This window comes from Mixophyes fleayi, chromosome 3 (assembly GCF_038048845.1).
Source record: "Mixophyes fleayi isolate aMixFle1 chromosome 3, aMixFle1.hap1, whole genome shotgun sequence".
Taxonomy (NCBI): Eukaryota; Metazoa; Chordata; class Amphibia; order Anura; family Limnodynastidae; genus Mixophyes; species Mixophyes fleayi.
In genome coordinates this window covers 256,096,072-256,119,630 of record NC_134404.1, presented here as the reverse complement: position 1 = coordinate 256,119,630, position 23,559 = coordinate 256,096,072, and the positions used below count along the sequence as shown (strand labels likewise).

The 23,559-nt window shown below is 40.7% G+C and overlaps 1 protein-coding gene across 1 annotated transcript in view; it reads left to right on the top strand.

The window, feature by feature from the left end:
• The window catches only part of GNPAT (glyceronephosphate O-acyltransferase), a 70,956-nt gene that overhangs the window by 23,121 nt on the left and 24,276 nt on the right, over positions 1-23,559 (top strand). The window contains exons 5-6 of the mRNA XM_075203467.1: positions 10,088-10,215; positions 18,854-18,929. Of these exons, the coding sequence (XP_075059568.1) occupies positions 10,088-10,215; positions 18,854-18,929 (204 nt within the window). The remainder of the gene's footprint in view (positions 1-10,087; positions 10,216-18,853; positions 18,930-23,559) is intronic.

Sequence of the window (23,559 nt, the reverse complement as noted above, 5' to 3'; positions counted from 1 at the left end):
CATGTAAATATTCTCAAGATAAGGACAGTGTAGTATGCAATTTCAGCCTTTTATAAAAAAATATATATATATATATTTTTGCAAAGTCACATAAACAAAAGATTACAGCTGACAGAGTGAATCCACATATTGAAGATATCAAGACAATCAAACGGTCTACGACCAGCGCAGAACATGGAGTTCAACAAGTCAACCAAATAATTAAATATAAGGAGAGTGAGTGACCCAATGTTTTCATACAGAGAGAAGAAAAGAGGAGGAAAGAGAAAAGGAATAGGGAAAAAAAATGGGTGAGGGTGAGAAGTTACTAGGTCCAGTGTGAAAGAAGAGAAATGCTCTGAAAGGGAAGGAAGTAGTAATACCGAGTTATGTAAAGGGTGGGTACACTTGAAAAAAGGATAGCCATGGATCCCAGACCTTTGTCAAGGCTCGCGAGGAGTTGCGGATAATATTGATCATGTATTCCATCCGTTGGGTCTGCCAAACTCTATTGATTATGGACTGCAATAAAGGAGGGGATTGCAGTCGCCAGTCTGACGCTATTTGGCAAGTAGCTGCTGAGAGAATGTGCCTAATTAATTTATTCTGATGACTGGATGCCGCGGGAGCCCCTATGGGGAGAAGAAAAAATTTAGACTCCCAAGGGAATGTCCACCTGAAGAATTAAGTGAATCAGTCTTTTGAACTCAATCCAGAAACTTGACAGCTTTGGGCATGTCCACCATATATGGAGGAATAATGCCCTCGTGGGAGCATCCCCGACAACACCGATCAGATGAGTCGGGCAGGATTCCACGGAGACGCGAGGGCACATAGTGCCAACGGTATAGCACCTTATAGATGTTCTCTTTAATTCTAACACGTAGAGAACTGGAGGCAGCTTTCTCGTATATCTCGGACCATTCCTCATCTAATAACTCTTCCCCAAGGTCCCGCTCCCAGGCTAATTCATGTGGGACTCTAAGATTCGAGGTGGAAGAAGCAAGCTGGTGATAAAGAGTGGAAATTAGACCTTTTGTTGAAGATTGACGTAAGCAGAGGGATTCAAAAGTAGAGAGAGGGCGGGATGAAAGGCTGTCTTTGACAACACTATGAAAATGATGTAATTGTAGAAACTGGTAAAAGTGTTTTGAGGGAATATTAAAACGCAATTGGATGTGAGAGATATGAGGGAGCATTTTCAGCCTGTTTTAAGACACAAAAATCTCAGGATCTTTTCTGACAATCGGACCATAGTTACTTTCATAACCAGAAAAGGCGGTACAAGGTTGGGCCACGATGTTGGATGTGTTTACAGTCATTTCAGGGGCAGTAGACAATTTGATGTCCTTGTCTGTGCTTCACGTGGCAGGCAAGAACAACAGTGTACCCAATTATCTTAGCACATGTTAAACCCATCCTGGTGAATGGGTTATGCACAAAGATGTTTTTCCGTTACTGGTTCATAAGCTCAATCTTCACAAAATAGATTTTATGGTAGCATGTACACCAGGTGGCAGGAGTAGATGCACTGTCAGCACCATGGAACTTACAGCTGGGATATGTGTTCCCTCTGTTTCCTCTCATTTTCTGCACCCTAGGGGAAGTAAGGCAAGAAACAGTGGATGTCATAGCGGGTCTCCTGCTATGGCCTAATGCCCAAAGTTTACAGGAGCTTAGGGAATGCTCCTGAAACAACCTTGGCTAGATCTTCTTTACCGAGGGATAAGTCTTCATCCCAATCTGGATGCCTTTTGATGGAATGGAGATTGTCCAGACGCTGCTGAATGAATGGGACTCTGACAAATTGATGGATGTGGATTTTCAAGCTAGGAAACAAAATTCTTCCTCTCTTTAGAATAGAATTGGAGGCGGTCAATCTTTTGTGAAGACAAAAACGGATTGAGCCTACTTCCAGAATTTCACATATTCTTTACTTTATTCAAGATGGCTGTAACAAGGGCGTTGCTCTCTCTGAGACTAGATGTGGGTCTGGGAGGCATCATTTTCCCCATCTGTCATTTGAAACACTTAGGGGGAATTTAATTCCCCCTGGCACAACGCTGCGCTAAGTCTTTTACCGTTAATACGGTAAATTTAGCACAGATTTCTGCTGGCGGTGAAATTACCGTACTAACATATTACCGTAATAGTGCACAGGCCATATTACGTTTTACAGTAACGTGCCCACAGTGTTAACTGTTAAATTGCAAATTGGATGCTTTTAATTCATTAGTCTTAATTTCTTTCACAATGTGACTGGATGAAAACCTATCAAGATGAACTTTAGTTTACCCACATTATTCTTAAATAAAGCCAGTTGGGTTACATGTATTCATCTGTACATCATATCAGATTACAACATGGTGGATGTACGGCTTCCTGACCAAGACCACTACCCTCTTACAAACAGGAAGTCTGGACTATATAAATCCCTTTACACGCACAAAAGCATGGAAGGAGTTAATCCTGGTTAAGTAAGAGAGCCTCCCTGTTTTAAGTCAATTAGCAACTGGTTTGAGACTAATTTTTTTTTCCCTGGAACTGCGTCAGACTCCTAGGCACCAGACGAGCAGGGGGGGAAACCCACATGGGGATTACTTTTTCCTCATTCTCATCTCCAGTCTCTAAGAATTTATGAACCAATAGCATCTTGTTTGACCACAAGGTTAATCCAACTGTGGGAAAGTCTGGCTTTGTAGTCCGGTCTCCAACCGGATCTAAAGTTAGACCAGATCGCAGACTGAGAACTATTATCTACCATCTCATTGAGGCAGAACGTATTCCCTATTAAAGCTATATTGGTTGCCTTTAAACTAGCTCCGAAATGCTATCGTTTTGTTATTGAAACTTGGTAATATTCTGGGTGTTTTGTTTTACATAGTTTTTCTATTTTGCCATTGGTTACAGTCATGGCCGGATTAACCCGAGGTCTAACTGGGCTATAGCCCAGGGGCCTCGGGCATCCAGGGGGCCCTTCAAAGTCTGCAGCAGCATTATTGATCGGTCCGGGGGCGGGGGCGCCCCCAGCCCGATCAATGCTGCTGAGCACTCTCAGTCCAGTCCTCCGTCCCCGGCGCTCAGTACTCTGCTTACTGAGGAGATCTCGCGAGTGAACTCTCGCGAGATCTCCTCAGTAAGGAGCTTACAGCACGCCGGGGACAAAGGACTGAACTGACAGGTAAGCGCTTTGGGGGGGGGGCCCTCACGGGGGACTGGGGCGGCAGGCGGCTCACAATGGGGGCCTCACGGGGGAATGGAGGCGCCCTTAGCCCAGGGGCCTCCATTCCCTTAATCCGGCCCTGGTTACAGTGTGTTTGTCTACTGTAATAAAGTTACTATTGTATCATATATCTTTGCCTTTGTGATTTAGAACCCTAGATACCAGGGTTACCTAAGTGGGCTCCTTCCCTAAAACCCTGGTACCCTGACAGTCTCGCTACCTTGAATATTCTGCAAAAGCTGCCTAGCAAATTGTTCATTAGAAGTTGCTGCACTAAGTGCAACTAATTGGGTTGGTCTGTCCTCATTAGCCCCTCTTGCTATAAAAACCCATTTCTGTTGATTACCTTTGCTGGTCATAGTTTCTGCTCGAGCTAGTGTGCTGTTTGAAATTCTGACCTGATTTGACTTCTTGTTATGACCTAGTTTGTCTATTGGATTTTGCTGATTTCTCTTGCCCCTGTTTCTTGATTTGCTATTAACCTTGTTCTTCCTTGACCTTGGCCTGTTGACCAGATTTTGCACTAAACTCTGCCAGCCCTGAATTCAGCCTGTAGTACAGATTTATTCTATTGAATGCAGCCAGCCATAACCTCAGCTTGTCCTTTGTACTTAGCGTGCCTTGATCTTTGGCCTTTTATTTTGGACTTACTCGTATCCTTGCAGTTGTACTGTGTGTTACACTTACCTCTTCCCATTCCAGCACCGCGATCGCTGCAGAACCGGCTCACTTCCAGGTATCGGGTGAAGTCACATGATCGCGCGGCGTGGCATGAAATTCAAATCCTCTATCTATTTAAACCTCGCTCTGACGCTTGGGCAGCATCAGAGCAACTTTAGCGTTCCTTACTCTGTTCCTGTGTACTGTGCCTCTCTAGTCCTCCTGTGTACCAGTCCTGTTTTGTTAACCATTACCTGCTCTCTAATCCCTGTGTACCAGACCTGGCTTACCTGACCACCAGTATCCGCTGTCTTACCTCTGTACCAGACCCCGGCTTATCTGACCATGAGTATCTGCTGTTTCACCTGTGTACCAGACCTGGCTTACCTGACCACGAGTGTCTGTTATACCTGCGTACCAGACTCTGGTTACTTGACCTCGAATATCTCCCTCAGCCCTACCTCTAGGGGTCGACCTGTGGAACGCGACCTGCGAGCCTCCGCAGCTAAGCCCATCCCGCCTTGCGGCGGTTCTTGGTGAACACTGGGGGGTTCGTTAGACTGTGCACCACAGGCCAGCCAGCGCTAATCTAGAGTTGGGCAAGTATCCCATCAATTCCGTTACACTGTGGAGCACATCACATTCCTTGGAAAGGGGCTACTATAGGTGAAGAACTTTTGAAGTGGTACTAGTAATTTTAAGATCCCTTGCAATAATGTTATTAATAGTATCAAGCCTCTCTTGGCAAGTTGGGATCTGAACATTGTCCTTAATTCCCTAATGTTGTCTTCATTTGAGCCTTTGCAAGATATCTCCATCTAGTGGCTCACACAGAAGTTGTATTTCTTTTGTAGCAGTCACGTTGTCTTCCAGTTGGGGAGTTCCCCTATGGTGTAAGGAGCCTTTTCTGAACATCTACACAAATAAGTGTTGTAGGCCCTTTTTTATTTCTACTGAAGGTAGTTACTAACTTGTATATCAAGCATGAGATTATACTTCCATCTCTTTCCCACAGCCAGCTAGTGACAAAGAGTGATTACATATCCTGGATCTGGTTAGGGTGATTTGGAGAAAACCTTGAGGTACTCAATAAAATATCTTCATTCTATTTGAACTGTCAATGTTGATTTATTTAGTCATAGATTTACCCAGCATAAAAACCTTCTGATATAGTTGGATAATGTTGGCTACAAGCTTGTTAAAGCCCAGAACCGTAGCTAATATCATGATGTTCGGGGACAACAAAGATATAGGCCTATGTGAGTCAGGATAGAAGGGATCCTTGCTGGGCTTCTTGAACCTACATCTGCAGTTGAATGAATTTTCCAAGAGCCTGAAGACATAGCATAGCCTGTGCTTCTTATACAAAACAATCTGCAGCCTATCCACACACAGTGCCTTCCCATTAGGAAAGAATGTGATTGCTAGATCCACCTCTTCTAAGGTAATCGCTGCAGTCAGAAGAATGCTTGGTTAGTGCAGTTCCATTCCTCCAGTGTGTATTGAACTTTTGAGACATACATTTTATTATATTTGTTATGAATGACGGCAGCAATTTTCCAAATTCAGACTTGTTACCCACTATCGCAGGAAAAGACACATTTGTGGTTTCAGGTCTCACCAAATAGGCCAAGAAACTGCCCCTACTATTCTGAGCATATTTAGCATACCTGGTAAAGTTTATCCAAATCTCAAGCAGCTCTGTTGGGCTTATCTGGCAGCCTAAACCTTACCTGGTACTGTTAATAGTGGGAGCGATTATCACTTTTGCAAATAACTTTTAAGTAAATTATATTTTGTTTAACAAAATCTCAGAATGGCTATAGCACATCTAAGGAAAAGAATAGCTACACTGGTAAAGTATAATATTACCAAAACAGGAAAAACAACTCAACTCAGAGTTATGTTAGCTTACCTTGTGTTAAATCCGCGCATGCCCAGAAAGAGTTCTGATTCTTCCACCTACGCCAGCGTACACCCGGAGTGTGCGGGATTAGGACATTCTAACATAGACTGAGTACAGTAATGGCGTGTTCGCACAATTGCAAACCAATGCAGACTGACACACGGGCATATATACGGTGGAGACTATCGCTGTTGCTGATCGGTGCTGTCTTTGTTGTTCTGGCACATAATGCAAATGGATAAAACCATGGGTTCAAGTGGAATGTAAGTGTTCTGTTACATGTGCCTGGGGTAAACCTGCATGGGCACATGCATTACTGGTGGCAACCTGCATGAATCTTAAGGTGCATGTGGCTCAGCACATGGGAGTAAATACACTATTTTATATATTGCCTTTCATTCGTAAATTATGTCCATTTTGCACCCCACAATGGACAAGCTAACCCTAGGGTGATCCTCCCTGTCACAGTCCAGAGGATAGTCTCACTCTGCAAGTACGGCGGGGCCATGCTGCTTTTGGCAGGCACACAAGATTGTAGTTTTAACTGGCAAAGTCCTAAAGATAATAGCTTTCTTGTGGAGCACCTGACCAGTCCAGTGGGAGCTGTGACCCCACTGAGCTTGTCCACCTCAAATCCCTAGGGTCCCTTTTAATGGAAGCGCCTTTTCCCACGACAGTGTGTTCTGGGAGTTGGGAGGGGTTATGGTTTTGTGGCAAACCCAGATGCTATCCCTTTATTTTTTCGGGCTGGACAGAGACCATACACCTGCTGTTAATGGCTCTGAGTTTGGAGATAACAATCTGGAACAATAGCACTGGATCTCGTACAACAAAATATAGTATAATATAATATGGTATAATCACCAAAAGTAAGTGTAACCCATGGGTGTCTTTTCAGAGATAATCGTATACCTGACAGGACGGCGCTTCCTGTTCACGGTGCCCAGCTGTTAGTGAACATGTACTTCAGGTGGTAGCGGTCAATGCCTCCCAGAACAGTCATTGGAAGTTCAGGATAATAATGCTTACCTTAGCATAGCCATTGCTGTTTCTTAAAGCAATTCCACATATTTGCAGGAAAACAATAACAAATGTAACCATGTGGCCTTGTTTGGATTTAAGAACCAATGGGGAATTGCTTCTGGCATTATTCAGGGAGATTGGGGTCCCAAGTGATCCTACCCTTTATTGATACCCCACTCTTGTCACAATACTCCCCTCTGAAAAGTCTGTCCCCTTCTAGTCGCATAACAGGATGGGCAAAGAACTTACTAGTCCTGTAGCTGTGGACTCTTCAATATTGTTCATATTGATGATTGTCATGATATTGGGACACCCTCTATCTATTTGCTTCAGTTCCGTGGACGTGGGAATATATTTACACTCCCAGGCAGTTATCTGGGTAAAATATGCATTACGTTTATGAATATAAAATCCAACAGCAGTTATAGCAAATGGTTACCAAAGTCACATAATTGTAAATGGGGCATATATCACACAAGGGATATAAATGAAACACTATACCGGTGTTCTATCAGCCATCCCAGAGGTCTCCTATACAGGCTGGCCGCTATGCTGCTGAGGTTTCTCTCTTGATACTGCCAGCAAGACAGCTGTACTGCTTCAGTCACTCTGCTTTTGGTGGACACACAGACCTGCAGAGTTTCCAGAAGAAGGAAGAAGACTTGCTTTATAGACATTTTCTGTAGCACACCAATTCTTCAGTCAGTACAGCTGGACTGTAATTCCTAGCCAACCAAGACACTGAGTTCTTCCAGGTTGCATGGAGTATCCTTAAAGCGGCAGCAGGTGCTCTTCATATAGTTCCTAATCCAGTCTCCACCTGTCCAGCAGCGGCTCCACTATGTTTGATGATATCGGGTAAACACAATTACACAATGAGTCTCTTAAGAGGATCTGAATCATTGTTGATGGCATTAGGCAATTTCCTGGATCTCAAAAAGAGCCTAATGACATTCTCCCAGAGAGGCAAAATCGTCTGACATTCTGGTGAGCTTTGGCAGCAAACCTGACTCTTTACTAACCTGGTTGCCTTCTGAATCTGACCCATAGGTGTTCATCATTATTACCTTCTTGGAGCTTCCTTCAAACAGGATCTTCCTGCTACACATTCCCATTGGCCTTACATTCCATTGCCAAGGGGCTTTTGGACACAGTGGCCATCTGTCTGGTTCTTGAACCTCAAAGTGACTGAAGAGTCTTTCTTAAAACCTGACAGAGAAAAGATAAATAAATGTGTATAATTGTTACGAGCCGCGGCTCCCCGACGGGCCGCCGCGGCTCACTTCCGGTTCTCCCAGACGCCCGGGCCGTCTCCTTGACGACCGGGACGTCACTTCCGCCCTGCGCGTCCCGGTTGCCTAGGCAACAACCAGGACGCTCTGCCTCGTCTGCCGCAGCGCCCGGCCAGCTGTCCTACAGCCGGGCGCTTGCGCGCAGAAAAAAGTAACACACTAAGATATATGAACTGGCAATGGTTTTTATGAGCCAGTGAGTGTAGTGATCAGCGGCAGCTGTCTTGTGAAGAGGAACACCCAGCTGCACTGAGCATGCAGGAGAGGAATTGCATAGTGAGCATGCTCAGGAACTTAGAAAATATCCCACTAATCCAACTGAGCATGCCCGGGGATGATATTCTGCACTATGGGAGGAGTCTCGCTGCACTCTGCTCCTATTGGTTCCTCTTACTACTTAAGGCAGTGAGGACTGAGCCTCACTGCAAGTTATAGCTTCCTGTGTAGCTAGGCTCCTGTTCCTGTTTCCCTGCTCCTGTGCTGTACCTCTAGTTTGGATTTCCCGTGTATGACCCCTGGCTTGTTTCTGGACCTCGTTGTATTGCCTGTGACCCCTGACCTTGGCTCGTTATCTGGTATCGCTGCCTGCTGCCGGCCCTTGACCTTTGCTTGGATCTCACACTGCTGTACTACTTCGCTACCTCAGGGTTCTCCCCAGTCAGTTCACATTACACGACCCTCCGTTCGTCTGCAGCCAAGTCTGTCCCCACCACTAGGGGCTCCAGCGAACGCCAGACTTCGGAGCAGACTCCGGGTTTTGTCGTGCTGACTGAAGGAGTTCCTAACAATAATGAGGAGTTCATGAATTCAATCTCTCCAATATGTATAAAAATAATTGTTATGAGTCCAAAACCATAAATATTTATTTCACTTAAATTCTAAAAAGCAAATGAATAAATTTATTAGCAAAATATTAAAAACATGAATTAAATGTATCAATCCTATAATTTCTTGTACTGTTAAAATTAGAAGCTAACCACTGCTAAAGCACGTCACTGCTGATATAGCTATCTTTATTGATACAATATAAATGACAGGAATGCTTCTAACTGTGCAATAAACCAATGAATAACCTCCTTAATTCCTAATTCTTAATAGGGATTAATAGTGTTTCTACATCCCTATTGCAGGGCGGAAAATAGTTAAGCTTGTATGCACCTAGGGACGTTTAAATAGTAATATTGTGTGGAGTAGATGGCAGATGTAATAATACTCCCACTCGTTATAAACCTTAATTATATCAAGCATCCGGTATTTAAAGAGTTGTTCATGTGCCCTTCCTGGAGTTTTTCAAGGACCGCACTTACAAAAGGAAGTATGGTCTCCTGCAATCTGTGTTTTCTATAACTGGTAAAGAATTATCGTATTTTGCCATTGGCGGTGTAGCAAAGTGTATGGAAAAGTGGGCACCAGAACTTCACGCTGATCTGCAGTACCTCTTCTTTGCTGACTCTATGTGAGGTAGCTCAAATGTCTCAATTTGGTCCTTAGTTAGGGAAGGTCATTTCAGTGGTCAGAGCACCTTTCATCTCCAAATTCAAACTCGTCGAACCCTTCTCTTAAATCCAGATTTGAAATATGGGCACATGGTACTGCTGGTATAACTGGGGCTATTGTTCGATGACCACAATCACTGGCTGATGGTGGGCATTTTCCAACTGTATTTCCCAATAGTGATCAAATCCATTTAGTTTTTAATTATCAGTTGCTTGGTATAGCTTGATATATTGCAGTGTGTTTGGGCAGTATAAGTGTTTTGCTTACTTGTTTTTTATTCTGTTTACATGCTGCTACTTGGATTGACTAGAGTTGAGTGAATATTGATGATTTATTATAGTAAAATAAATCGTCTACAATTATAGACAAACTCAGCTGAATAATTGAGGCACTACTTACATAACGGTATGCATTAATATAGCTGAAATATAAGAGAATTCCCAATCTATATAATGAAACATTTTGGCTTGTACATGGACAGATTCTCATTTTTCTTATGTACTGTAGACTTCATGAGTATGAAAATTGTTGGTGAGCTGCTCCGCATGTCTGGTGCCTTCTTCATGCAACGCACGTTTCGGGGAAACAAGCTTTACTGGGCGGTATTTTCTGAATATGTGAAAACTATGCTTCGGGTTAGTACATTAAATAATGATTTATCTTTATTATTTTAAAAGTATATTAACTATAGCTCATAATGACTTGAATTGTTTCACTTTATGCAAAAAAAAAGAAATCAAAGAAGCAAAGTCGATGACTCTGTAATAATTAATTACATAGACTTATATCCAGAAATATAATGTGCAAGGAAAAAAGTGGCAAGTGAGTACAAAAATTATTTAAAAAAACAAACAAATTACTCTGTATTACACGTTTCACGCAGCCGTGTCATTTGACAATACCCTGGTTCTTGAGTCTTAATTGCTCTGCTTTTTGTATTTTTGTATTTTTTTTCACATATATGTTTTTATCCTTTTGATTTTAGGTGTATGTTCATTAAGACAGGGGTAGTTTTTTCTGTGATCTGTTATCATTTCATCGACACTTTATAAAATTCTATACTGCATATTTGCTTGAGTACATGCATACATACTGCAAAATACACATTTAGTTAGCAACATAATCCTGCAGTGTCTGATTGTCGGACATAGTAAAGCTACCTTCTGTGTTGGTGCTGAAAGTATCTGACATGCTATCTAATATATATAAGCCTAGCGGCGTGTGTTAGTGTGTGTGTGTGGAAAAAACTATTTTCTCAGAAAGGGCTCATCCAATTGACCTGAAATTTGGTATATTGACATTATTTGACAAAAAAATTATAATAGTGAAGTCAGTTAACTTCCATCATCCCCCCCCTTCCCCCCGTGGAAGGGGTAGTAAAGGCTAAATGTACGAGTTGAGGGCTCAAACTCTTTTTCGTGAGGTAATTTTACCACATGAACACACATGTGTAGTATACTTAACACAGTGAAGAAACCTGATGAAAGCACCATATGCATGGACGTCATTACTGTGCTACCCGCCTTCCTAACAACTTGGCAAACACCTACTATTACTATCACAGGGTCAAACACTTGACCGTGTGGGTATTTATTTACCAAAGCCTGTGTTTGGTCATGGACAATTGTATGTCACATTTTCACGAGTACGGAGAAGCAGTGATGTGAAAGTGCAGGTTATGAATACTGTCCTTCAAGGAAGACTGATTGAGCACAGCGATAAGGTGTTTAGCAGAAACGTGTATCGAGAGGTTTTTGAACAGTAAGACGATGGAGATTAAGGATGTGGCGATGAAGATGAAGGATGAGGTAATGGAGAAAAATAATGAGGTGGTGACATGTGGACAAAACCACGTTAAAAAAGGGCCCTTACGTCGGGAAGTAACGCTCTTCCCCTGAGGAGGCCTGGCTTAGCCCCAAATGCATGACAAGAACCTTTTTAACACCTTAAGTAGCTAAATTTGACTAGAATGCATGAGTATCATGCACGGGTTAACTTGTATTATATAAGTAGTGTGAGGATTTCTATGACATGACTTATATTTTTTTCCTGATCATTATCTTAATTTGTATGCAAGTGTTTAAGCTTTAGGTAATATTTTTGCGTAGTTTAGACCATCTGGGAGGGCCACAAGGCACTCCTTAGAGAACATCTCATTGCCCTAGCATGCAATTTTAAAAGAGTTCGTCTGTTAGCTGCATTATCTTAGCCAATATATCTACAAGTGCTAGATTTGCAACAGCATTATCAGCTAATTCTGCAGCGCTGTACAGAGAACTCGCTCACGTCAGCCCCTGCCCCATGTGAACTTAGTCTAATTTCCGTAACACACACACACACACACATATATATTTATATACACAGACCAAGAGAATAAGGTCAATTTAATAGAAGCCAATTAACCTACTAACCCAGATTTTTATAGCTTCCAGGAGATCAGTTCTGTTAGAGACAAACTTAACCATCTCTTATTACATCAAGCAGGCATGAGTGGCTGAATCAAAGTTACTATGAAAAAGGTTGACAGCCTATAGAATCATGGCTACTAAACTATGAGCCAAAGTTGCTGCCCTGTACCTCCTGGCTATCAGGGACTCAAATGGAGTTCTGCAATGTGATTCCCAATGGATCCGTTCTGAATTTCAAAAGTATTCTGCAAATCTGTATAACCTTTCTCAGCTAAGCGGAGACACACGGATGATGGATGAATTCCTTGCTGGCGCTAAGCTTCCCAAATTATTGCAAGACTGGCAAGGCGACCTAGGGGTGAGAGCATGTTTGAGGAAATTGAGCAGATTGTGAGGTGCCAGGAATCGGAAAAGGCCTAATGGTTTTATGGCTATATACTACAAAAAAATTGCAGATATTTTCATCCCCTGTATGCATAACTTCTTCAATTCCATTCTGAATGGGAAATCTTTGTCATGTTTTGTTATTCACAAAGATTGCAAAAAATATCTGCAGCCCCATTGCTTAACAATGATGTGAAATTTTATCCTAAACGTTGCAAATAGGCTCCATTTGGTAAATCAGTTCCTGATCTACTGACCAAGTAGGATTTGTCCTAGGCTAGCAAGCAAGGGATAACATGAGGAGAGCCATTAACCTGATTCATATCCTCCGCACTAGGAAAACCCCAGCTATTATGCTGTCTTTAGACGCAAAGAAGGCTTTCAATAGAATACCCTGGAGTTTCATTTCACAAACTCTTAACAAACTTTGTCTTCTCCATAAACTTTCTAACAAACCTCAAAGCTCTTTATTCCCAGCCCCCCTGCAATAGTCATGGACAGTGACTCTTCAGACCACAGGGCTGCTCCTTCTCCCCTCTAATTTATGCCCTAGTTATAGAGCCCCTTGCAGTAGCCATTAGAGTTTACCCAGACATAAGGTGTGCGCAGATGGGGATCTTTGAGAGCAAGATATCTCTTTGGGGACTACTCGTTTGAGCCAGATTGTAGCCTCTTTAGAACCACTATCCTCCTTATCGTGGGTCGACATTGAGTGTTATTACCTCATGTTGCATCCTTTTCCTGTGGGAACTAACTAAATAGTCTAGATCTCCTCCTGTGAAACTTTGCCCAATCCTGAATTTCCCAAATAAGATCTGGGAGACTTGCAAACCCCACTTAAACATCCAGCCTTGTTCCCCTTATATTTTATGTCATTGGGGTATTCCGAACCTCCCTTTGGCCTCTTTTCCACCTTTTCTCAAGCTGGAGTAATTCGAGCACAAGGTTTGTCAGTAACATTACACACCAAGGGCTTTTCTATCCTTTGACGATCTGCAAATCAAATTTCCTGATTATCCGAGAACATGTAGCCACTAGTTCAATTTTCACTCCCATATATAGTCTACTGTGGATGGTATCTGACTCCTGACAAACTTGCAAAGTATATTCCTCTGCTATCGGCCTGTTTGCGTGGATGGTAGAGGGGTATGTTGGTAACACACTTGTGGTAATGCCAAAAAATATCCTATTTCTGAATCTGGGCTCCCCCCTCTTCGCTCCTTCCATGTCCTTTCCACAAGGACCCATGGTCCTTCTTCCCTTGTTAACCACTTAAAGATGCTGATAAGCAACCAGTAAAACTGAATTGGAAAATATAAATATATGTGTGTATCTCTCTAAATAAGGTTTGCACACATACAATTGGGCATTAAATGAAGGGGCAATGTGGTGTAACCATGTGTGTGTGTGAGATATATATATATATATGTAGTAATAGATATAATAAATACTGGCGCTCAAACTCGAAATAGGTGAGTAAATAATAATATGAATAACCAATCTTGGTATACACTATTCTTCATAAGAGTAGGCAGCCTCCCTCTCAATTTTCGGATGGTACTCCGATCAAGGAATAAACAATGTTAACATAGAAAGAGGGAAGATGGCGCCAAATACGGTAGTGTAAGCTGGTACAAATCGTCCAGACAGTCAATATTACTGTATATAGAGATGCAAGTACAAAGTGTTCATCATATCAGGCTGGTGAAAGCAGTATCAACCAATTTTCATAATTTCTGAACATATGCCGAAATACAGACAGAAAAAAGCAGAAAACAACGTTTCAGATGTATCCGTGACAATCAGTAGCAAGTGATAGGTGGCAACGTACCAAAAAGATTTAAATAAACAGCTTATCTGTATCAGAGGTGCTTGGAAGTGGACTCCAGTCAGCTTCAAGAGTTCAGGAACAGGCGTGTAGATATCTTATGTAGGTATATGATAACCTCAACGCGTTTCGTCATATAGACTTCGTCAGGAGGAGTATATACGAAGTCTATATGACGAAACGCGTTGAGACTGTTCTCCATTAACTACTCCTGGTATGCGTAAGGCTGTACTGTCTACCTGGTCCCTGAAAAGTTACCCCATTGAGAACTTCTGTGCGGAGCCCATTGGTGTCTACTTCCTATATATCCCAGTGATCTACAATGTGTAGCAGTACCCTATGTCCACAGGATTACAGATAAGCTTTTATACCTTGTTTACATTGTGAGTGTGTTTTATTATGATACATGCTGAATAAATTATTGCACATAAGTACTACACTATATGGCTTTTTCCTCTCTCAATATACCGTATGAGTGGAGTTTGTGAGCAGTGACTGTGCTGTGGCTGATGATCCAGTTATCATATACCAACATAAGATATCTACACGCCTGTTCCTGACCTCTTGAAGCTGACTGGAGTCCACTTCCAAGCACCTCTGATACAGATAAGCTATATATATATATATATATATATATATATATATATATATATATATATATATATATATATATATATATATATATATACAAGATATTTTAATATAATATTTTTATTATGATTGGGATGGAGGCGCTCAATTATCCTATGAAAAAAATATAGATGAGAGAAGATGGTTAAAATTTATTGTGACAGTGGACTTTTTTATGAATCACATGTAAAATAACCCATATTGATATCTAATCATAAGCTAACGTGTACACACATATAGTAATCATAACAACTTGTTGCATGAGAGAGTCTTCTTATTCTTACTACGGTTTTGTCATAAGAAGACTCTCTCGTGCAACTTCATGTGCGGAGCTTGCTCTGCTAGATTGGGTTATGGACTTATCTATACTACATTCGTGCAGTACTATTCTTGTACAGTTAGAGCAAAATGTTGCATCAGAACTGACATTTTGATACTTTATAACCATTTTGATGACCTATATGTTGTATATGATATGTGATAAGTTATACTTCATTGAATAGTTGCAAATTGTTATGATTATATGTGTGCACACATTACAGTTTATGATTAGATATCAAGACGGATTGTTTTACATGTGTTTTATTAAATAAGTCCATTGTGACAATAAATTTTAACCATCTTCTCTCATCTATAATTTTTTCATAGGATAATCGGCAAAACTGACCTCTCATATGATTGCCACTGCCAGGTGCCTGATTGCCGAGACCTGGAAACAGTGACCCTCCCCACATTTCTGCCCTAACGTCTTTTAAGTGTCTTTTTTGCCTGAATGGAGAAGACTACCTATCACGATAAGGAGGAAATATTCTATCAGGTTTGGGAACTTTGTTCACTCCTCCCACGTTACATCTCCCTGCCAATCTGTAGAGTAGGCAATCATTACCCTTATCCATTGTGTTGATACCCCACCGGAACTTCACCTTACATTCTTTTATAGGGTACTACCTTTCACACAACGACCATATAGATTTTTAAAAATTGGCAACAATAGTAATGGCTCCTCCAGCTGCTCTATAAAGATACCCGCACACTACGAATCTATACATTTAAATCCAAAGATCTCTTCATATACAATGTTTTCATTGTACATTCAAAGAACAATCTAAATCTACTGCACATGATATATTGAGCAGAAAAGAGCATTTCATTATAATCATTTAGGGGGGCGATTCTATTCAGCGCAAAGTCCCGTTGGAGCCTCACGTGATGACACTCCACGGGATGCTAGGGATCAAAAACACATTGTTTTGGGGGGTTTTTTGCTTGCATCTCGTAGAGAAAAAGAGAAGAAAGATACAATTCCCAAATTTGATCATGCCTTTAAAGAATGACAAAATTCAGTTATTATTAACATTTAGTTATATAGAGCCAGCATACTCAGTAGCACTTTACGACTGAGGACAAGCACAAACAGTAATAAAACAAGGCTGGTTATTTATAGACAAAGCGGTAATATGGGCCTGCGTGTAATCTGTAGGGAAATATAAGTTTTAATACATGTAGTTAAGTGCCACTTATTCCCATTGCCATTTTGCTGGGCCAATATGCAATAAGTGCTTAGTGGGACTGTACTCCAGTCAGGGGTCTGGAGGTTTTTGAATATAGGAGAATAAATGTAAGCTTATGTGAACTGTGTAGTGTAGTTAGAATAATCTGGTTCAGTAGTATAGGGAGTTTAAGCTTGCAAAAAGAGATGATTTTTCAGGTTATGGGTGATTTTATTAAATAAAAGTTAAAAATAAATAACTTTTTGTTCCTACACACTTTTACTACTATGAATTAGTTAATAGATGGGATGTTATTTTGTGATATTTTGCTCAACATGGAAGCGAGTAGTCTGTCTACCTTATCACCTTTTTAATATAATTATTGATTTTAACCAAAGCCAAAAATGCCTTAAAATGGCTGTCGGGAATAAGTTTAATTCACCTTATGCTGCTGTTAATTTGGAGTGGTCTCCTTTGGATCCCAAGTTATTTATGTTTTATATCTAGGAGTCTTGCATGTATTTATTTTTTTTTTGCTCCGAGTTTTTTAGCATAGGTTGTGGGGCTCTGATTAGATTACCTTGGATTGCCCTTTATGGGCATCCTATAGTAACATGGGGGAGATTGATGGATTAAAATTAGCACTAAAGTAAGGTTGCATTTCTGTTTCTATTTATATTTTCTAATGAGGTTTAAGAAGAGCCTTAACATTAAGTCTCCAAGGTTTGGTTAACTGTACTGTCTGAGGATCAATAATATCTACAGCAGTGATGGGCATCCTGATACACTTCAGAAGCCGCATGGTGCATTTAATCAAACACAAACCTCTATCTCTAGGAACATCAGCAGACATTTCAAACAAGTTTTACACAGTATAACAAACAAATATGGCTAAAAGCAGGAAGGAGCTGGGGGCCACAGTGAAGGCTCCGAGGGACTTATGAGGCCATAGGCCTGTCTGTTGCCCATCACTGATCTGTAGTAACCGACCCATGGTCCATGTTCTAAGGACGATGGAAGTGTCTAACATACTCTGGGTCTGCCTAAGCCTCCACCATCATAGATGCTTGGTGTTGTAAATTATGATTAAAATATAAGAAATATAAATGATTGTTCCCACTGTTGAGATGCTTTCATCCTGTGAACTCACTGCGGGCAAGTAACAAGGCTGTTAAATTAACCAGGCTGTCAGTTTCACCTGTCCATATGCTCTATCCTGATACCCTGCAGAGATTGTCTACAGTTAGCTTTAACACAGCTTGAGAGCTGATATTTATGATACAACTCTACAGGGGTCAGCCGATGTTAAGTCCTTTTGAAGCTACAAAAAGGTTACTAGCTGTTAGGTCCAGTATGTCCGATATAGTATTATAGGTAAGGTAATACATAAAGGAAATAGTCTTCATAATTCATGCTGATATCAGTGTCTGCATGTATAATCAGTGAAAATAGGTCCTGAGCTTGTCAAACTTAAATACTAGCCCCTTAGAGAAGATATAGTTATAAGATATTATCTCCAATAGTATACCCTATATTGTCATATTTTATCTTTCTGTGTGTGTGTGTGTATTTTCATCTGTTCATAAAAGGCTGTCTTAAAATTCCATTAGCATCAGCACAGCCCTCTCCTAGTGACCTCAAAGAGGTGGTGAGTGGGGGCTGAATGAGCATTTTTAGAATTCTACTGTTGGTTATAAAAAATTATTCATATTCCTGGTTTCAATATGCTATTGAGGATTCATCTTAATTTCTCCTTACCCCAGCACAGATATCCATAATATAAATAAAAATTTAAAAAATGATGTAAGAGGTTTTTTTTAGTTTCTGCTTTTCTCTTTTACTTTAAGAAACCCATTTGCATTTAAAATGCTTTGTCATTTTATTATTCTGTTTTGTTACCTTAAGCATTGTGACTATTTTGTCACCTTAAATTTCATTCAATAAAGTTTTGCCTTTGTGTTCTTAATAAATTCATGTGCTAGGTAGCTTGGTCAATTTTATAAATGCTACCTAACGAAAATATAGGAAATTTATTTTGCATGCGAACTTTGCTTAGGGAGAACCAAAGAGCGCCTGTCAAGTATTGGCTTTGAAGAAAAATTCTTGTTGGTGGCAGTTTCTTGACAAGTATGAGTATGGGATAGCATTTTTGGGATCTTAATAATTTGTAGGCAAACCAGGTGGTTTTGTTGTGATTTAACATTTTATCACATACTTCACACAAGTTTAGGCGAGTACAGTATGTGACATTGGGTAAAAAAGGGAGACTAGGTATTGTAATTTTAAGAAGACACTTGTAGACTATGTTAGACGTTTGAACCTATCCAGTTGGCAATCAATAGTAGTGTTTATATTCTAAGCATTTAACTGTGACCCTATCTGGCTTTTAAGCAAAGTAATAATTGAAGATTTTATTTAAATAAGAAGTCTGTATTTCAAATTTCAGTAGTGAATATTTAGTGAAGAATTTAATACAATGGCTTGTAGTAGCCCTTACTTGCATTGTATAGTAACTGGAAGCTCTCGTCTACAGAATGGATATGCGCCAGTGGAGTTCTTTGTTGAAGGTCAAAGGAGCAGAACATGCAAGACATTAAATCCAAAGTTTGGTATGTACAGTCTTTCTGTCTTTTTTTTTTGGGGGGGGGGAAAAAAAGCATTGGCAGTAAATTATAAATGCATCAGATACCTGACATCATCTTCCACAGTGTTATTCTGGAGGAGAATGTCATTATGACTTCTACATAAACTTTCTCAATAGCCACTTTCTCCTCCAAACACTGCTTGCTAGTCACTTTCAACTTAAAACTAACATATGCCAAACTTTCATTTTATAAAAATCAGGAATATGCTTCAATATTCATTGTTAGTGTTCTTTATTCCTTAGTCCTTTATTAATTTCTTAAAATCAGTAGAAAACCACATTTGTCTCTATGATGGCAATCCCTCTGTTTACCCCAAAAACCCCAATCAGCAGTGGTGGATTAAAGCTACAATCGTGCTTAAATGAAACTCAAAACATGAGCCTCACAGCACATAATTATCTTCGTCTGGAATGCTCAATTTTATTATTCTTATGGCCATATTTGGCTTTAATTTTTACCTTAACACACAAACCTATTATTCCAATTGCATTATTATAGAAAACATGCCTCCTTGTAAAAATATTTCTCTTTCATCCCATGGGAGACACTGGATATGCTGGGGTTTAGAGTACGGTGGGAAGAGCATGGGAAGTTTTAAATTTCCATAAAACAAAGTAGAGAAGAAAGAAAAGGAATGATCTCGTGGGGCACTCAAATGGAAAGATATATTTGAAAATACTCTAATTCTGTCAAATTTATCTTTATTGTATTATTTCATTAAAACTTTCTAGTAGCGAAATATAAAAAGTGCATGTTGAATTGAGACATGAAATAAGATTAAACTGATAAAATAGACAATTTTAATACTGCTCAGATTTACTATTAAGCATATTCTGATTTTCATAGACACATGTCTAGGGCTTTATTGCAATAGTTTATATAATTAATTTCCTTCTAGTTAGTATTATTAGCCTCCAATCAAACTCCTTAAACTCACAAGGTGGTATAGTAAACCTTATCTCTCTGCACACGCATGAAGCAGAACTGGCTATATACTATACATATCTAGAGATAATCTTATAACACTGGTTAGCCCACTTATTGTATAGCTTGGAGCGTGTGTCCTGTTTAGGGTATCAAATAAACCCTCTAACTAATATAGGCATTATAACAGACTGTAACTCCTTTTAATTGCTAAGTGGTATCGTCATTAGCCTCTAGATAGTATGAGTATACTTGTCTCACTGCACATAGCAGAGATCGTATTAGCTAGGTATGGTCTATCCCTTAATACAGCGTGCACTAGCACTTCTGTCCTTTCCTATACAAAAGGTTCAAAATGTATTCGGCTTGAGGACACCTGAGGAGACCTATTGGGCTGATATATGTTAATCCCCTTGTAAGCGTGACTTAATGATAGGTCCCGTAAGGATTGTATTTTATTTGCTACTAACAGGTGCTATTCAAGCCTAATGCAGATCTAATGGAGCGGCATCTAAAGCAGACCTGCTTTAGATGCCGCTCCATTAGATCTGCATTAGGCTTGAATAGCACTTGTTAGTAGCAAATAAAATACAGTTTCCAACCAGTTTGTTCGATTGATTCAAAGGCAATCTATTGAATAAGATAACTAAGGAATATTAGCAAAACTCTGAGCAGTAAACGTGGCGTGCGCGTTTCGCTATTAGCTTTAACGAGGCAAAGCTAATAGTGAAACGCGCGTCGGCAGACGTCGCGTTTACTGCTCAGAGTTTTGCTAATTAAGGAAATTAACTATATAAACTATAGCAATAAAGCCCTAGACACGTGTCTGAGAATCAGAATATGCTTAATAGTAAATCTGAGCAGTATCGCGGTTAGACAATTAAAATTGTCTATTTTATCAGTTTAATCTTATTTCATGTCTCAATCCAACATGCACTTTTTATATTTCGCTACTAGAAAGTTTTATTGAAATAATACAATAAAGATAAATTTAACAGAATTAGAGTATTTTCAAATATATTACTTAACCAGCGGTGATGATGTTGACATAGAATATGGGACACCTAGGGTTTCCATTTCAAAGTTAAAGTTAATTTTAGAGATCACTTTGGCCAGGGGTGGGGGGAGAGATTGTTTCCATGCCTGAGTGATAACTGCTCTGGTTGCTATCAACACCTGACCTGTCACATATCTATCCCACGTGGGAGAGCAGGAGGATAGTGTTGTAATAGAGCTAACTCTAGCGTGGGGGAGATTGAGTGACCAAGGACTGAGTTTATCAATTGGAAAACCTTGTTCCATAATGGACGCACCACAGGACATGACCAAAATATATGAAAAATGTCACCACGTTCTGAACAATTGCGCCAAAATAGTAGGGATACGGATGGCCAAATTTTATGGAGTTTGTCTGAGGTGACATACGTTCTATTCAATAGTTTTACCAACATCTCCATATGGTTGAGGCACTTAGAATTGTTAGAAGAAAACTGGGAACATATATTTGTCAACTCTTTTAAAATGTCTAACTGGAGGTTTCCCATTGGATCTGAGGTTTAGACTTAGGTACAGTGTTTAGGCACAATAGGATATTATACCAGAGGGTAATGCTGGCTTTACTACTACCTTTAGTTAACGGGGAGCAATATCTGGCCAGGGGAGGTCCTATCGCCAGATTTCTCAACGGCAGCGAAGTTAATAAATGCCTAATTTGGAGGTATTTATAGAAGTCACCTTTGGGCAGCGATTACAGGGCACTAAGATGAGAGTAGGTGAAAAGCTTGCCCGAGTCCAACAAGTGTCCAAGGGCTAGATTTACTAAGCTGCGGGTTTGAAAAAGTGGGGATATTGCCTATAGCAACCAATCAGATTCTAGCTGTCATTTATTTAGTACTGTCTACAAAATGACAGCTAGAATCTGATTGGTTGCTATAGGCAACATCTCTACATTTTCAAACCCGCAGCTTAGTAAATCTAGCCCCTGGAGTCTGAATACCCCTACTGACCCAACCAGAGAGATTTAAATCTGCTATTTGTCTGGCGACCACCTGCAACAACACACCCGTTGTGGGACGTACAAGCCCCTCAGTTTCCCGGCACAGACAGTCCCACACAGTCAAGGTGTCTAGTAAGGGTCGGCAAGGTCTCTGCGGGAGGTCTCCATTGACCAGGTATCCATAAAAGATCCGTCAAAGGGAACTACACACTATTTCCAGGTCTACCCAGGGTTTCTCACCCCTTGGAAAGTACCAATCCCGCACTTGGGACAAAATGCAAGTCTCATGGTATTTTGTCAAGTGAGGAAGGGTCAGTCCCCCTTGTCGTTTCCCTCTAGTCATGCGCTGCATAGCAATATGTGGGGGTTTGGCCTTCCAAACATATGTTTTCATCAGAGCGGTCAATGTGGCTAAAAACCCTGGGGAAAGGCAGAACGGAAGCATACGGAATAAGTACATTAATTTAGGGAGGAGCGTCATTTTAAACGCTGAGATCCTGCCTAACCAAGAGACCTTGAAGCACATCCACGACCCTATGAGCTTCAATAATTGTTGGTGTAGTAGAGAATAATTATGATCTATAATTGAATCTAAATGGGGAGTTATTTGAATCCCAAGATAAGTAAGTCCAGTAGTTTTCCAAGAATAGATAAATTGTCTTTTAAGGCCTGCAATCTGGCCGTTGGGACATATTATAGGAAGTACTTCTGTCTATGAGGTATTCAATTTATAAAGAGAAGCTCTACCAAACTGAAACAGTTGATTTAAATTTTTTAATTATTTTTTTATTTACTTTAATCTGCATCACAGAGCCGCAGCTGGAGATGCCTAGGACAGGGTGAGGACTTTCTGTAATCTGTACCTCCTCCTGGCATCTGCTCCCAGCATGTGAAAGCATCTGCTGGTAGTGATTGGAATCCCTGTGCCACCAGAGGCATCGGACTGCGCATTGGAGCCTCAGCGGCAAGGTTATCGGCTCCCCTCTCCTGGATTGTAAGGTGTGGTCAGCCCGTGGTCCACGGGCTTCCATGTGCCAGGGGGGGAGCTGATTAGGGTTCTGGCTTTACGCTTGTCCTTGGTGCCTGGGGTGATACCAAGATTAGGGCAGTGGCAGTAATGGCTGCCCTTCCGATATCCAGAGGGGAAGGGGGTGACTCATCACTACTTGGACAATCTACTTTGGTGCAGACCTAGACCTCTGAATCTCAGTAGGGTGGTCTTCCAGGGGCTGCTCTTAGATATCTGGTGTGTTCTGGGCAGATGATCTTTTCTTCTCTTTACAGGGGATTGCAGGGACATGTTGGATCACAGATTGGTGTCTATGCACAGATGGCCTTCTTCGTTGAGGCAATGTTCTTTGAACGGTTACACTCGAGAGATGTCCAGATTGAGCTTCTGAAATAATTTTCACTATCATCTGCCCAGTCAATTCATCATACTGTCCCCAAGGGTGTGCCAGATGCTCAATGGTGGCTGAGAGGTGACTACATCAATAGGGGTGCCTTTTCTCCTTGAATTATATGGACACTTGTTTACAGTTTTTTAATGTCCTATTTAAAGCAGGCTCTTTTAGTGAGGAAGGACCATTAAGATGCTATCGGACTGCCACGGCAAAGGCATATCTCATTAATTAGGGAGGCACCAAGAGAGAGGAGCCTGCAGGTTCATGCGAT